Below are 15238 nucleotides of genomic sequence, written 5' to 3' on the forward strand. Positions count from 1 at the left end.
TTTTTTTTTAAGTACGGAAACCCGTATCAAATGTATTAATCAAAACAATTTGGACTACATAAGTGAAAGCAGAAAGTTTGGAATATTTTAAGATTTTTTTTTAATCACAACTGCAAAAAGAAAGTTGTGAAAAATAAAAGAATAAGAATATTTTTGTCTACCGAAAATAACTGTTAAATTTTAGCAGTTTTTCATAAGTTAAAACTCGTTTAGTTTTGTTAAAATAAGAGCTTCAAAGAAAAGATCAACACAAAAAACTAACTATATTACTTGTGATGAATAAAACTTATATTTGAATTAGTACTAACTTTTAAACTATGAAATTTCTAAAAATTTTTATATCACTAATTAAAATAATAAAATAATATAAAAAGTACAACTTAATTTAACTTAACAGAAAATTGTTATTATATTCTTAAATTAAAAATGCACCGCTAAAGTAAAATAAAATGTATTTGTTGTTTTCAGTAAAGCATGTTTTGATTTTAAAATACGTTTTTAAAAAGTAAAAAAACTATATTCAATTGCATACAAAATGGGCTGAAATAAAATAAGTTAAATATTGTGGAAAATCAAAACTAATTTAGCTATAAGCAGCTAACCTAAAAATAAAGCTTTAATTTAAAATGGCAGTGATTTAAAATATTAAAATATTTGTTTTACAAAGAAAAGTTGTTAAAAATATTCTAAGCTGCAACAATTTTAGGAGAGATAGTGAAAATAAAATAAAAAATACATAATTTTCTTAATTTTAAAATAAACCTTTCTTCTTTTAATTATTTCAAAGTGTTATCAAATATATTTATATTTAAAATATATTACCAACCATAAAAAAAAATTAAGAAAATCTAAACAAGACATTAAAAACTATTTGTTTAAAAAGTAAACTGTTTGTGCATGAATAATTTATTTGAATTAATTTCAATCCAACTAAGAACTTTCTGTATTGAATCGATAACTTGTTGCTTGGTAACTAGTGGACCGAATGTGGCATACAACTCGAAATTCGTTGCTATCTGTATAAATAAAGACAGTTTTTTATAGAATTAAAAAAAAATTATCTATTTTTAGCTATTACAAGTTTATTTTCAATAAATAAGTTTTTATAAAAAAAAAGACTTAAAACTTTTTTCAAAAACTTGTTATTGGTTTAATGACCTAGATTATTTACAAGTTGACTTGTTTTGATACAACTGCTATTGTAAGTTTATTTACTTTTATCACATATTGTTATTTGCTGTTATAAAAGAAGTGTTTGTAAGTAAACATTTTTATTTGATTTAGTTTTATATAACATATTTGGTTGCTATAACACATGTGTTCTAAAATTTTACTTAATAATTTTTGCTCAAAATCTGTATCAAATATTCAGTTTATTGTATAAGATTTAAGAAAAGCTGATATTAGCTTGTATATAAAAAAAAAACCAATACCAAATGTTTTTTTACTTTTTATAAAATATTGAAAACTTAAGATTCAAAAGAATTGAAATACAAATTTATCAAGATTAATTAAGTAAATGACAATAACTATGTATACATACAGGTACAAATTTATATTTCAACAATTATTTTATTATACAATTTACTAAAACCTTTGTCAATTTCAAAAATAAATTTTTATACCAATAAGTAATTTGCAATTAAGCTTTCCGAGCATACCTTAAAACTTATTTTTGTTTATAGTGAATATTATTAAAATCATATTGTTATTATTACACTAGGAATTAATATCAAACCGGTTTAGGAAAAGTTGTAAAACATTATTTTAATTGTTAGTATTTTAGAAAAAAACATAATATGTATATGTATCCAGCAAACAAAGTTTAATTACATAAAGCTCTTAAAATACTGGATACCTTTAATGGACCTTAAATAAATAAGCCAGTATGCTTTTGAAAGTATACATTTATAAAAAGGACTTTGCACAAAATAGTTCAATTTCATATTCCAAATAAAACAATAACTTCAACTAAATACTAACGCTAGTTTGTATGACCTTTCCTGTTTATTTATTGAAAATTATTGAAAGAGGTATAAATATATTGTGAACTCTGTAAATAAGTTTGCTATTTTAAAATAGTTTTTAGAAGCTATACTGCTGCTATAAAAAGAGTTATATATTGATAAAACATATATATTTTCAACCCACCCATGTTTTTATTTTCATGTTCATAGCTTTAAAATAAAAAACAACATAATTATACCTGACAATTTTGTTATATATTAATCTTAATCTTATAATATACAAGTGTAACCCACCAAAGTATAGTGTGTTACACTTATATATTAATTAGCGTTTTCCACTAACAGCTATTAAAAAAAATGAACATCTTAAACCCAACAAAAAAATCTATAAAATTTTAATCACACATATACAATCCACATACCCATGCAAGCATAGTTTCCTTCCCATCAACCTTGTACAGCAGTTTGAGCGGGCAGTTTTCATCGTGCACTTTACCGTGTACCAGTTCGTAATTGGCTAATAACCTGTCACGTGGTTCGGGTTCATTGTATGGCGCCGTGAACACGGGACTCGTGAACTGGAAAATTGTGGATCTTAATGTTGTTATAGTCATTTGTAAACATTATACGCGTTAGAAATGTTTGTAGTTCAAATTATTATTTTAGACAAATAATGACCGTGGTTGCCAACTTTATACTAAAGGGGATTTGATAACAATAAAAATAAAGGAAATAACTTGAAAAATCTTTTAGATTGACCTATGTATCATTCAATGAGGTGTGAGAAGCAAATCCATTTTTTTATTGAATATTATATTTTTACTTAATTAAGTGAAAGAATTTTAAACTTAGCACTGATAATTTTCAACGATTACTGAATAAGTTAGCTGCAACAACTAAAGTAATTCCAGAATATTTAACATATTTTTGGTGCTTCGTTTATATTTTTTTATCGTTTTTAATACATCGTGTTCAAGGGTGTCTATACATCAAAAATTTTATTTTATTTTTTGTTCAGTGACTTAAAACTTTATGATAAACTTTAATTGGCACACTTTATTTTTTATTATATTGTCTGAATTAAAAGGTTAATAAAGAAAAAAGCATGATTTAAAAGTTCATAAAATTTCGAAATAAAACATTAAAACAAACCTGATTCAATTCTTTCTTTTTGTAAATAAAATGTAACAAATTATGAATATTTAAGTCCTTGACTGTGTAGAATCCGTTTACGATGGTGTCATTTATAAGTGACATAAACTTTATTCTGTTGAAAAGAATATATATTAGTATGATTTGATTCAAAATAAAACTTTGAATACTAAACTTAAACTAAAAATTTTATATAAATTATAAAAATAAAATAAAAGATGACAATTTAATTTTAAAAAGTAAAACTTAATTTGTATACATTTGCAAAATATTTTATTAGGTATTTTTCTAATTTACAAACGAATTTAAACTTAAAAAAACTTAAACACAACATTGTAAACAGTATATTATATAGAATACGTATGTCTAATGAGACAAGAACTTTAAAACTGAATAATGTATGTTTTCATTTGTGCTTAAATATTAAATTTTAAAACAGTTAAAACATAACGAGATTTAACTTATTAAAACAAATTTTTAGAAATACAGTTAAAAACTTATTAACCATTATTTGAAAGAATAATCTTGTTACTTTTTTACATAGCATTAAGATATAATAACTTTGAATATTTTTAGACTTTCAAAAAAATATTTTCCAAGGTTTACAGCTCTCAAAACTAAAAAAAAATATATTAGGTATCGAATTTCAGGCCATAGGGGGATAAACACTTTTTACAGTCGATCTTATTTTAAATATACTCACTTTAGCTAGCTGTTGCTTTTTATCATTTTTTAAAGTTCTGATTAGTTTTGAGATAAGAGGGTATATAAGAGAGCTCAAAGGTTTTTTATGGAAGGAACATGGTAAGAAAACACTGTTTTACAAATATCTATCTTTACCTACAGTTTTCAAGCAATTGTTCTTAAAATTTCTCAGTTTGAAATTAACTTAAACATAAACATTGCAAATGTAGTTTTTTTAATTCTGAGTAAAAATTTACTTTTATTTTATTATAGTCATATTTTTCAATTTGTTACAATAGCAGTTTTTCTAATTATGCAAGGAACGTTTCCAAAAACATTTAATTCAGTTGATTAAAAAATAAAAAAATTATACTTTTAGGAAATTTTTGATAAATATGACAACGAAAAATAACCCCTCTATACGTTTACATAACAACTGTCTCAGAAGGTTTTGTTTTTATGTGAAAAATACCAATAATATACATTCTTAGTTTTTACATTTCTTAGTTTTTACATAACGGCCAATGCTAATGATAGTGAAAAAATGTTGAACCCCTTATGGCCATTAATATAACTGAACTTTGTTATCTTCATAATACAACCTACTTTTCGAGTTTCTCAACGACTACTTTCTTGTCTTGCTGAAATTCGTAGAAGTGCTCCTTGTCAACAGACAGTAGTATGAGGCAAGTTTGTAATTTTTCGTCCAAATAGCTCACATAAGCGTACAAAAAACCGTCGCTTCGAAAACTGTTACAAGTGGAAATTAGTTTTTTAAGTTTGGCTAACTATAATATACAAATTTTAAAGCTACACCATCTATGTAAGAAATGCAGGATTTTATAAAAAACAAGTCTTTAAATTAAAATTTAGATAAACTTTTTCTTAAAAACTATCATAAAGTTATTGCAAAAATTTTTGTAAAAATATTCAAATAACCAAGTAGACATAAAAATTATGAATGAACAAAAAATTGGGACATGCTCAAAATCCACCCAGTCAAATTTGAGAACCGCTTACCAATCGAGGGTAAGGGTTAGCGGTATCATTGATAGTGAAAAATAAATAAAAAATAAATTTAAAAATTCAAAAGTTTAATAAAACAAATTAATAAAGAAAAAAAATCGGGTGGATTTTAAACGCGGTTGAATTTTGAAAGTGTACCTAAACAATTATTGTATCATCAAACAGAAGACATATGAATAAACAAGAGTCTCTCAACATACGAGAGCAATACGTGATGTGTTTGTTTATTAACTGCTTATTTATTTTAATATTTAAACAAAAAATGTGATTATTAACTAATTAATGTTTGTAAAAGTCACAAAAAATAAAACACCAATATTTATGTAATAACCAACTGCGGCAGGCAAATTGGGGTTGATAAACATAATATAAAATGAAAGATTATCATACAAAAACTATATATAAACTTTTTATATATAAAAAAAACTACAAACAGCCTTACAACAAACTAACTGCGGCAAGCAAATTGGGGTCCACGTTTCGCCGGTATTGAAGCTTGTCGTTGAGGAAATGTAGTTCAGCAGTATCTGCACGTCTTTCGTGTGCAGTGGTTGGTCCTTCATTCTGCACGTGCTCACAACACACCTGTGACGTCATAATACTTGTTGCTACGTAATATAACTAGGACAAAATGTTGTTTTACTGATGATGACTTTTTTTTATAAACAATTATTGTTGACTTGAATTGTTGCACAAAAAACTGTGTGTAACCTCATCTAAAATTGGAAAACTTTAAATGAATTTTAATCTTAAAAAAGCTACAACCACTTCAGAAAATCCAGGTTTGACTAAAACTAGATAGATTTTTAACTGAAAAAATTGTAATATAATTAATTTTTAAAACTTTGAAGTTTGATATGACAAATTTAATTCAGTTAGCTCAAATCGTAATACATAAAAATAGAAACGAAACTTTTATGATACTTTTCTAAACGGAAAAACATAAAATGCCATGAAATAAACAAAACAATAGTTTTTAATAAACAATCAGCACAAAGCAACCGACTCATTGCTTATCAACAACTAATTAAAATAAAGGTAACTTTTGAATTTATTTTTTAATTCACGAAAAAACTATTTACTGTGTACTTTATTCATTTAAATTTATTAACATATATCTCCTACATTTAAATAACAATCAACCGACCCATTGCTGATAAGTAATGCGTACACCAGTTCGTCCCTCTTGACCGACTGCAGTATCGCGCCAACCTCGTTTCTGACGTCACAGTTGACAGGAAAGCAGCGATGCGATTGGAGCAGATAAGTGACGTCACGCTTCATTGAATCGCACAAATTCGTTATCATCTTGATGTCGGAATCTGTTTGAAGATAATTCAAGTCTTATTTTGGATGTATTGTAGTCTGTTAACCTAAATTAATCTTGATGTCAGAATCTTAGTAGGAATATTTGATGTTTCTTTTCACTTGACTAATTGAATAGTTTTAGTTAAAATTTCACGTATAAATTTGAATTTAAGCTATTAAATTTATTTAATTTTTTTGAGTATTATTTGAAATCAGAATTAGTTTATTTGTAAGAGTTTTATAACAAAAAATTATTACAACAGTCTTTAATTAACTTTAATTATTAATTGTTCGATTCTAAATTAGACAAATATCTATCTCTACTCTTTAAATTTATGTCTTGCAATTTGTTCTACGTCCAGATCTAAGTGTCTATAGTACTTTTAGAATTTCTGTAATGATTTTTTTAACTAAATACAACTAGTTTTTTTTTTATTGTATGAGTAAGAATCCTGTTGTTTCTAGATTAACGCAGGTGTAATAATATGTTATTGAACAAACATAAGTTAATTTTATTGTTTTCATAAGTTGAATGTAAGATTAGTTTATATAAGTAGGACACTTTTTAATGTTGATTTTTGCGTTTCTATACTTTTGTACATGTTATGAAAGTTTTGTATGACAAACTATAGCCTATAGTTATTTAAATAAAAAAAAAAAAAAAAAAAAACCTCCGATTTGCCCGCTTCTTAAGTCATACGTCTTCTGCTGAGAATAAATACTTTTCAGTCTGGTTTCGGTTATTATGCTTATTATTGCGTCATAAACGTACTCCAAATATATGTTCATCTGTGTAAAAATGTATAACAATTAAATAAGTTACAACACAAGCTATTCATTTGAAAAAATATCTAGCACATACTTAAATAAAGTTAAGTTAATATGTGGTTATAAACAAAAAACGCACTTTAAATATACGTTCATCAGTACAAATATTTTCAAAAAACTATATTATTATTATAAATAATCAAAATATAGCTAGATATTAAATAAATTAAAGTAAAGCATCGTTATTTTAATGAGTTATAAGAACTAGTTAAAGCAATTTACATATATATTTTAGTTTTACAAAAATAAAACTACCTGTCTAATTGACTCATAACCGGTTGATACAGCCACGAGAATTAGGGGACTTTTATCCAAGAACACGAACTTGTGGCTGCCAGCTACTATATGTCTGTTAAATATAAATACACTTACTTATTTCATTATAAACTTTAAAACAAATTAAAAAAAAACGGAGGTTTTTAAAAATACATAAAAAACACTAGCTACTTTTCTATTAAAACAAAATGAAAATTGTGTTAGAAAAATTCGAAATTATAAATCCTTTTTTGCCAAAAAACAGCTTGCTCATTTTTTTCAGTGAAAAAAATCAATTTTAAATAAATATCTAAGTGTTTAAAAGTTTGTTAACTAGTACAACTATTAGCTTTTACGAAAATAAAAATTTAATCTTAAACACCAGGGTACAAACCAGATGATTTTGTAAAACATTCATGTTGACTTTTTAGCATGAGATTAAAAGTTTAAGTTATAAACTGGCAAAAATTGTTATAATTTCTCTGTTTATAAAAGTTAAGTAATACATGCATACAAGTTGTTAATAGTAAGAGTTTTAATAACAGAACTTAGTTTCTAAAATTAATGTTTAGGTTTCAAAATTAGAATATAGTACATTTACAATACTTGAAAAAAATTGAAAAGTATTTGACCATTTATTTTATTCAGTGTATTGCATACTGTTTTATTAAAAGATTACATAAAGATTGCAAATTATAATATAAAAAACCTAAGCAAAGTAACAATTAGTAAGACATTGAACAAAAGAATTTTTTAAACTTGAGAAACAAAAGTGCATGTTAAGCATTAAAGTTTTTATTCTACAAATGACATTACTTCAAATTGTTGTTTTCTTTTATTGTATAAAAATTCCAAATAATATAATTTACTTTTGTAATGTTATAGTTCATTACTCAGCTTTTATATACAAACTAAAATGAAAGTAAAGTAAATATTAAAATCAAGCTCAAAAGCACAGTTCCCCAAAATGGACCATATAGTTCCCATGCAGGCTATTTCAGAAATTTAGGGGCCCATAAGCTACAAAAGTGCTAAAAGGGTTTATGAGTAGTAAAGGGACACAGGGGGGACATGAGGCTATAATTTGAAATCTAACAAGATATTCTGAAGATAACAGTGAAGAGAAAAATAAGTCATAGGCGTATTTATCATATTTTTCTGAGAGAGGGGGTCGTAGCTTTTTTAGTTTCTTCAAAGAGGGACTTATGAAAAAAAAAATTGCAAAACTCTGCTTTTTAACTAGAAAAAAGATAAATGTATTAACAATATAATTTTGCCTTACTTTAAATTGCTAGTTTTAAAAAATGTTTAAAAATCAAAATTATAAAAACTAGATTTTTTAAAGTGCTGATAAAGCGTTATGAAAGATTAAAACATACTTGACAAATACTAAGTGTTAATTTGTTAATAAGAAAAAAAAAGGCTAAAACCTGACAAGACAAATAAATTGAATAATAATAAAATAAGTCAAATAATTATTTTATAAAAATACTGAATATATAATACTATTACAACTAAAACAACAACTAACTTCAGATTGTCATTTCTGTCATTGAAGCAAGCCAGCAGGGCTACCACGGCCGCCATGGACGGGGCCCACTTGTAAGCGTCGCCTAGCAACGAGAACACGGGTTTCGCGTTGCTGGTGAGTACAAACACGTGTCTTCTGCTTCTGAACAGAGACATCTGGTGGTCGTCTTCCTCAACTTGGACCAGTTCGGTCAGGTGCCGCTGGTTTGATGTCATGTCTTTCTCGTTTGCCTGGAAGAATAAAAAAAGGTAAAAGTATAATTAAAAATACTGCAAACCATTCATTATCTAAATACTACATAAAGAACGCTTACTTATCTACAATTATTTATAAAAAAATTCCAAAAATGTTTTTTTTTTAATTTAATTAACTGTCATGTTTTCCTCGTTTGCCTGGAAGAATAAAAAAAACATTTATTTTGATAACCATTGGTTCTGCAAACCATTATCTATCTAAATACTACGTAAAGAACCTTTACTTTTCTAGTATTAATTATATGACAATTTGAAGAAAACAAAGTTTTCAAATCAAATCAAAATTGCAGTCAGTTACCTACATTTTTATTTTATTGATTTTTATTTAATGACTCTGGACTATGTTTTTTTTAAATAGTGTTTTATTGAATTTTAGATTTAAAATAATAACCAGTTTAATAGTTTTCGTATATGCTATGCTTTTCATGGAATTTTCATGTTCTTAGAAACAAAAAGAAAGTTACAAATAACATAAGTAGAACTTATATAACTTTATGTTTAATAATTTTGAATAGATTAGTTACATAAAAATATTTTAGTATTGACAAAAAGATACTCAATACTGTACAAGTTTACTTTAAGTATTTTGTAAACTATCTTCAAAGACTCTCTTTTTGCCAATTTTTCATTAAAAACAACAAAATGTACCTAGCTTAAATTGAAAAACTAAATATGTATACTTGATCAAGTTAATAAAACATTAGTAAACTACTCAAAGTAATACTTTAAAAAAAATTATTTACATCAATGTATTAGAATCATATTGACGTAATTATGCCTAGTTATTTCTATTTTGTTGTGGTATGCAAAGACAAACTTAAATATACACATTTATTGCAACAGGCTTTTAAAAGACTTAATATACTTATTTACTTTTTCTAGTTTATACTTTTACCTAAAAACTATTTAACTTATATAGGTAATATATAGTTAAAAACATAAGCTTTAATTAAACACTGAGACTTGCTACGACCTAAAAACTTAAGGCCATAGGGGGGGTCCACTTTGTTTTTTACAACTTGATCTTATTTTGTAGAATTTAATCTGAGCTATCAGACACTTTTAACCGCTTAAAAAAACTCAAAGTAATTTTTGAGATATAAGCGATCAAAGAAAGGGCGTTAAACAGGTTCCTTATGGAAGGCGAAAACTAAAAATGCGAAAAAAGACTATTTCACTAAAAATCTATCTCCTCCTTCATTTTTTGAGTAATCTTTCTCAAATTTTTACAGAATGTGTATCATTAAACTTTAAAGAGATCTATTGTAGGAACTTTTTAAATTTTGAGTAAAAAAAAATTATTGTCAAAAAACTACCCTTTTTTTTAGTTTTTTGTGGATAAAATTTTTATTTTTTAAAATTTCAAAAATTCCAACAGTAGGATTCTTCAAAATATTAAAAGGAACATTTCCTGAAAAATTTGAAGTCTCTAGGTCAAAAAATGAAGGAGTAGATAGGTTTTTAGTTAATTTTAAAATTTCCGAGAAAATTGACCCTGAAAAATTTGCGGTCCATACGTTTATACTGGAAAATTTTTACAAAAAGTTAAATATCTCAAAAGTTAAATGATATTTTTGAATTCTATAAAAACTGGCTTATAGTTTGTACTTTAAGCTTTCATATAAAAGCCAAAGTTAATTTTAGTAAAAAAAAATGTTGGACCCCCCCCTATGGCCTTAATTTTAATGGTATTACCAAATTATCTTTTTGTAACTCTTTTAGAAAGTTCTTATAAATTGCAGTTCAAAGACTCTTATAAGACAATTGGCCTTAATAAATATTAAGGTTTTTAAGGGCATAGGGGAGGTTAAATCACTTTTTTCACAAATTTATCTTTTTGTATATAGTTTTCACTAAGCTACAAGATGCTTTTTTCGAAATAATTTTTGAGATAACAGGTCAAAGTTAGAGGCAACACTAGGTTCCTTATGGCAGGCGCAAACTAAAACAGCAAAAAAGACTAGCTAACTAAAAATCTATGTTTTCCTATGTTTTATGAGATAAATACCTCAAACTTTTAGGAAATGTTCTTTGCAACACTTAAAAAATTTTGTCACAAAAAATTAAAAAAAAAAAAAAACTATTAAAAAAATAAACAAAAAAACAGTTTTCTTTTAGTTTTTTGTCATAAATTTTTTGTTTTAATTATTCTAATTATGTTCTGACAGAACTTTTTAGATATTGCAAGGAACATATCCTGAAAGCTTGAGGTAATTATCTCAAAAAACGTAGAAGAAAGATTTTTTGTGATTTCTAGTTATTCCCTGTTTTAGTTTGTGCCTACCATAAGGAACCTGTTGTAGTCTCCAACTTTGACCCGCTATATCTCAAAAGTTATTGTGAGTTTTAAAAATCTGTAAAAAGCAACTTTTAGCTTTACTAATTCTAAATAAATTAAGACTTAATTTAAAAAAAGGTGATTTACCCCCCTCCCCCCCATCTGCCCTTAAATTCGAGCAAAAGTATTAAATGTTTAAAAAATTACTTAGGCAATTTGAGTTTGAAAAACTTCATAGTAAACTGTTGTAATTTATAGTTACACAGTAATTATTTACAAAAAAGTTTTGATGTCATAGAGCAGGGGTTGTAAACTGAAGCTTGCAAGCCATGCCCCCAAGAGATACTTTTTGGATAAAAACATATATTTACAAAACAAAAAATTTAATTAAAGGTTTTGTAATAAAAGTTTAATTGAACAAATACTACTTACTAAAGTTATACTATTGGCTATTTTATCATATTTTTGGTGTAAAATACTTTTTTTTTTCTACTATTTACTAGAGCTATTTTGAAATAACTTCAGCACTCTAAACTTTATACTAAATAGTGTGGCCTGCTAGCAATTTTTTATAAGAAAATTGGTTACAAAGTTTGAGTAACAAAAGGCTTCCAACCCCTGCCATAGAGTAAGGGTGGAAAAAACCCATGAGCTTGAATAAAACTTAAGCAAATCAAACAAAGTTGAACATTTTTTACAAATATGTAAATATGTGATTTTAATTTGATTTATCTTTAGTACATAGTGCTTTCAGAATAATATTTCATTACAATTTTGCCTTCTTTTTTAGTATAATCTCTGTAAGTTGGCACCCTTAAATGACGTTTTCAGATAAAACTGGCCCATTAACTAGAAAAAATTGCCTATTCATTTCATATGTGATATTTATATGGTTTCATCTTATTATAAAAAAAGTTTAATAAATAAGGGAACTAAGTTGGTGAGCTCAATAGGTTCCTTATTGAACACACAGACCAAAAGAAAAGACTATTTTACAAAAAATCTATCTCCTCCTTGATACCTTAAGCATTTTTTTTACATTTTTCAGTAACCATATTACTAGTATAACAATATCAAAGTTACTTTTTAGTGTACTGAAAAAAAATAACAGTTATTTTGTCAAAATATTTTTTTTTATATTTTAAAGTTAGTATTTTTTTATGTTTTAAATGAGTTTAAATACACGTTTTAGATTTAGTGCTTTAATAAGGCTATGAAAAATAAATTTGTTAGATTTAGGTAAAGCAAGCTTAACAAAAATACTACCTAATAGCTAAAGTTAGTGTTTTAAAATTACAAAAATAAAACAGTAAAAAAGTAAATTCATTTTGTAGTAAAGTTATAAAATAAACTGAATCAATATAAACTCATTTGAAATATTACAAAAAAAGTCTGAGTTTTTGAAAAAAACACTAAACTAGTCTCAGTCATCTAACACTTTTTAAAAATCTTGAAAAAAACAAACTGTTCGGAGTACATCTGATATTTAAAAATATCAAACTAGCCTGTGAAGCCTCAATGTGTTGCACTCATATAAACTTGATATCAGAGTTTATAACACTATAAAAAATGAGTTTTCAAGTAATTAAAACCTTTAAGTGTATGTTTTCAAAAACTTGTAAATGTGTTAACATCATGTGGCCAGTAGAATCCAGTAACTCTTTAATAAATCATGTGGCTAGATTAAACCAAGTGGTTAACACATATTTAAATTTACAAATTTTCACAGAAGTAACCATAATAGACATTTAAGTGAATCTATTCAGTATTATGATATTAAGCTTAGAAAATAACAAATTTGTAAAACTACACAGGTTTTATAAAACTTCAAGTTTTCTTTTGCAAATATGTTTATTTAACAAAGATGGCCTAAATAAATACCAAAAAAAAAAACGTATTTGTTCTAACTAAGTACAGGGTGGCCAATCACTTTTGGAAAATTTCTTCCAGGCTTTTGAAAGCAAATGTTTTAGGGTCTATTTCTAGTTTAAATTGAGTTTAAAAATTACTGTGTTAGAAAACATAAAATCATTTGAAAGATAATGTAAAGCTACTTTAAATGTGTTTTTTAATAAAAATATTTATTTGATGATTACAAAAATTTTTAAATATATGTTGATTGTACAATAAAAAAATCTCTAGAAAGATTTGGTTCCAGAGCTGGTGTAAAAAAAAACTATTTGGTTGTTGAGTTGTACACCTGAGATACCTTTTAAAGTCTTGTCTAAGACACTATGATAGATCTTTTGTATCAAATCAAAATTTTACTGCTCCACATATAAAATTGTTTAAGGGGTTTTTCAATTTTTTGGGAGTTGTTGTTTAAGTTCCAGGTTTTTTTTTGGAATTTGCAGTTTTTTTTCAAATTTTTAGCACAAATTGTCAGATTCCAGGTTTTGTGGCCACCTTGCAATAATTGCCTTCTAACAATTTGCGTGTTAATGCTTTTAAGTTTAAATGTTACAAAATGTACTCAAAAAAACTTAAATATAAACATCCTTAAATTAAAAGGTAAAAACAATTACTTGTCAAATTGAACAGATATTAAAAAATTAAAATTAAACTTAACTTGAAAAAACTATTTTTTGTTTGGTAGAGAAACATCAGACTTACTCTTCTCTCTACAACAAATTTGAATTTGCTTAACTCAGGGTTTGTGCGCGATTTTTTTATCATTTACCCTGACTAAGACCACTTTAGCCTGAAATTTTTTCAAAGTAAGGAAAATCCCTTTTAGAAGTAATTTCAGGTATTGGGGAGTCTTGATTAGTACTATTGTATTCTCCGACTTCAACCATTTTTAACTCAAAAATATTTTGAGCTTTAAAATATGCAAAAAGCAACTCATAGCTTAGTTACAACTCAATAAATTAAGACTAAATTTTGAAAAAGGTGATTGACCCCTATGCCCTTAACATAACAAATTCAGTGATAAGTTTTAAAATTAGTGTTATATCTAATCTATTACTATTGTAAAAATTTAATATATTACTAAACACAATTGTTCAGTTTAATTAAGCACTAAGTAACAACATTATAAACAGAAGATTTATAATAAAACAAAGTGCATTGTCGTATTTTATCAAAATTTAAAATGAAATGCTTACAAAAGTATTAAAATTCACTGTTTTTTAGTAATTTAAACTGTATCTTTTTATGAATTTTTATAACTATGACATATATAATGTACTCAAAACAAAATAACAATATACTAAAAACTATTTTAGAGATTCAACAAAAGGTTTTAAGCATTTATTTCTACAAATACAGACTGATTTTGTCTTTAAAAACTAAATCTTTATTTAGAAATAAATTCACATCTCAATTTGATCTTAAAAATATTTCTCAATTTTCTTTTATCAACAACTTTCAAGCATTTGAACTGAGAAAAACTGAGACACTCAAATCTTTAAATTAAAAAAGACTGATTTAGCCTGACAAGCACAAACCCTGTTAACTATATTTGTAAGGATTCATAAATAATACATGTTTAAATTATCTATTTAAGTTAAGACAAACATGGCATACACAACACTATGAATGATTTAAAACTCTATTAGTGAATACTGCAAAATTCAATTATAATGGTTGATAAATATACAACAATATCAAAGTTAGTATAACTCACAACACTGAATTCATTTTCAAGATTTTCTGGGATTTCTTCTTCTTCAAAATCATTGCTGACTGCATTCAGACTGCTGTCCGTGATTTCAAGTTTTTCCAACACTTCACTTGCCTCATCCATTTTTACAATATTTTAAATTAACAAAAAGTTTATTTCCAGATATTAAAATTGTTTAGTTGTGTAAGTCAATAAGTCTGTTAAAGGGAAACTCCCTAAATGTTATAAAAGCTCTGTTGTAAACAAAGCCTAAAAGTGAATCAAAATCTTTATTGATTGTACATTTAGGCATGATTAAAATGATAGAACATAGTTAACAAAGGATGATAA

The 15238-nt window shown here is 25.7% G+C and overlaps 1 protein-coding gene across 1 annotated transcript; it reads right to left on the bottom strand.

The window, feature by feature from the left end:
* Window positions 1-875: 875 nt before the first annotated feature.
* LOC145845863 (vacuolar fusion protein MON1 homolog A-like) lies at window positions 876-15031 on the bottom strand. Its single transcript, XM_082952881.1, has 10 exons — window positions 14912-15031; window positions 8752-8981; window positions 7221-7314; window positions 6809-6926; window positions 5977-6151; window positions 5283-5414; window positions 4410-4553; window positions 3120-3234; window positions 2390-2545; window positions 876-1016 (listed from the first exon to the last, which is right to left on the bottom strand). The coding sequence occupies exons 1-10, from the start codon at window positions 15029-15031 to the stop codon at window positions 876-878; spliced, it is 1425 nt and encodes a 474-aa protein (XP_082809007.1).
* Window positions 15032-15238: the final 207 nt, after the last annotated feature.

This window comes from Thalia democratica, unplaced genomic scaffold (genome assembly GCF_965202585.1).
Source record: "Thalia democratica unplaced genomic scaffold, ktThaDemo2.hap1.1 HAP1_SCAFFOLD_173, whole genome shotgun sequence".
Taxonomy (NCBI): Eukaryota; Metazoa; Chordata; class Thaliacea; order Salpida; family Salpidae; genus Thalia; species Thalia democratica.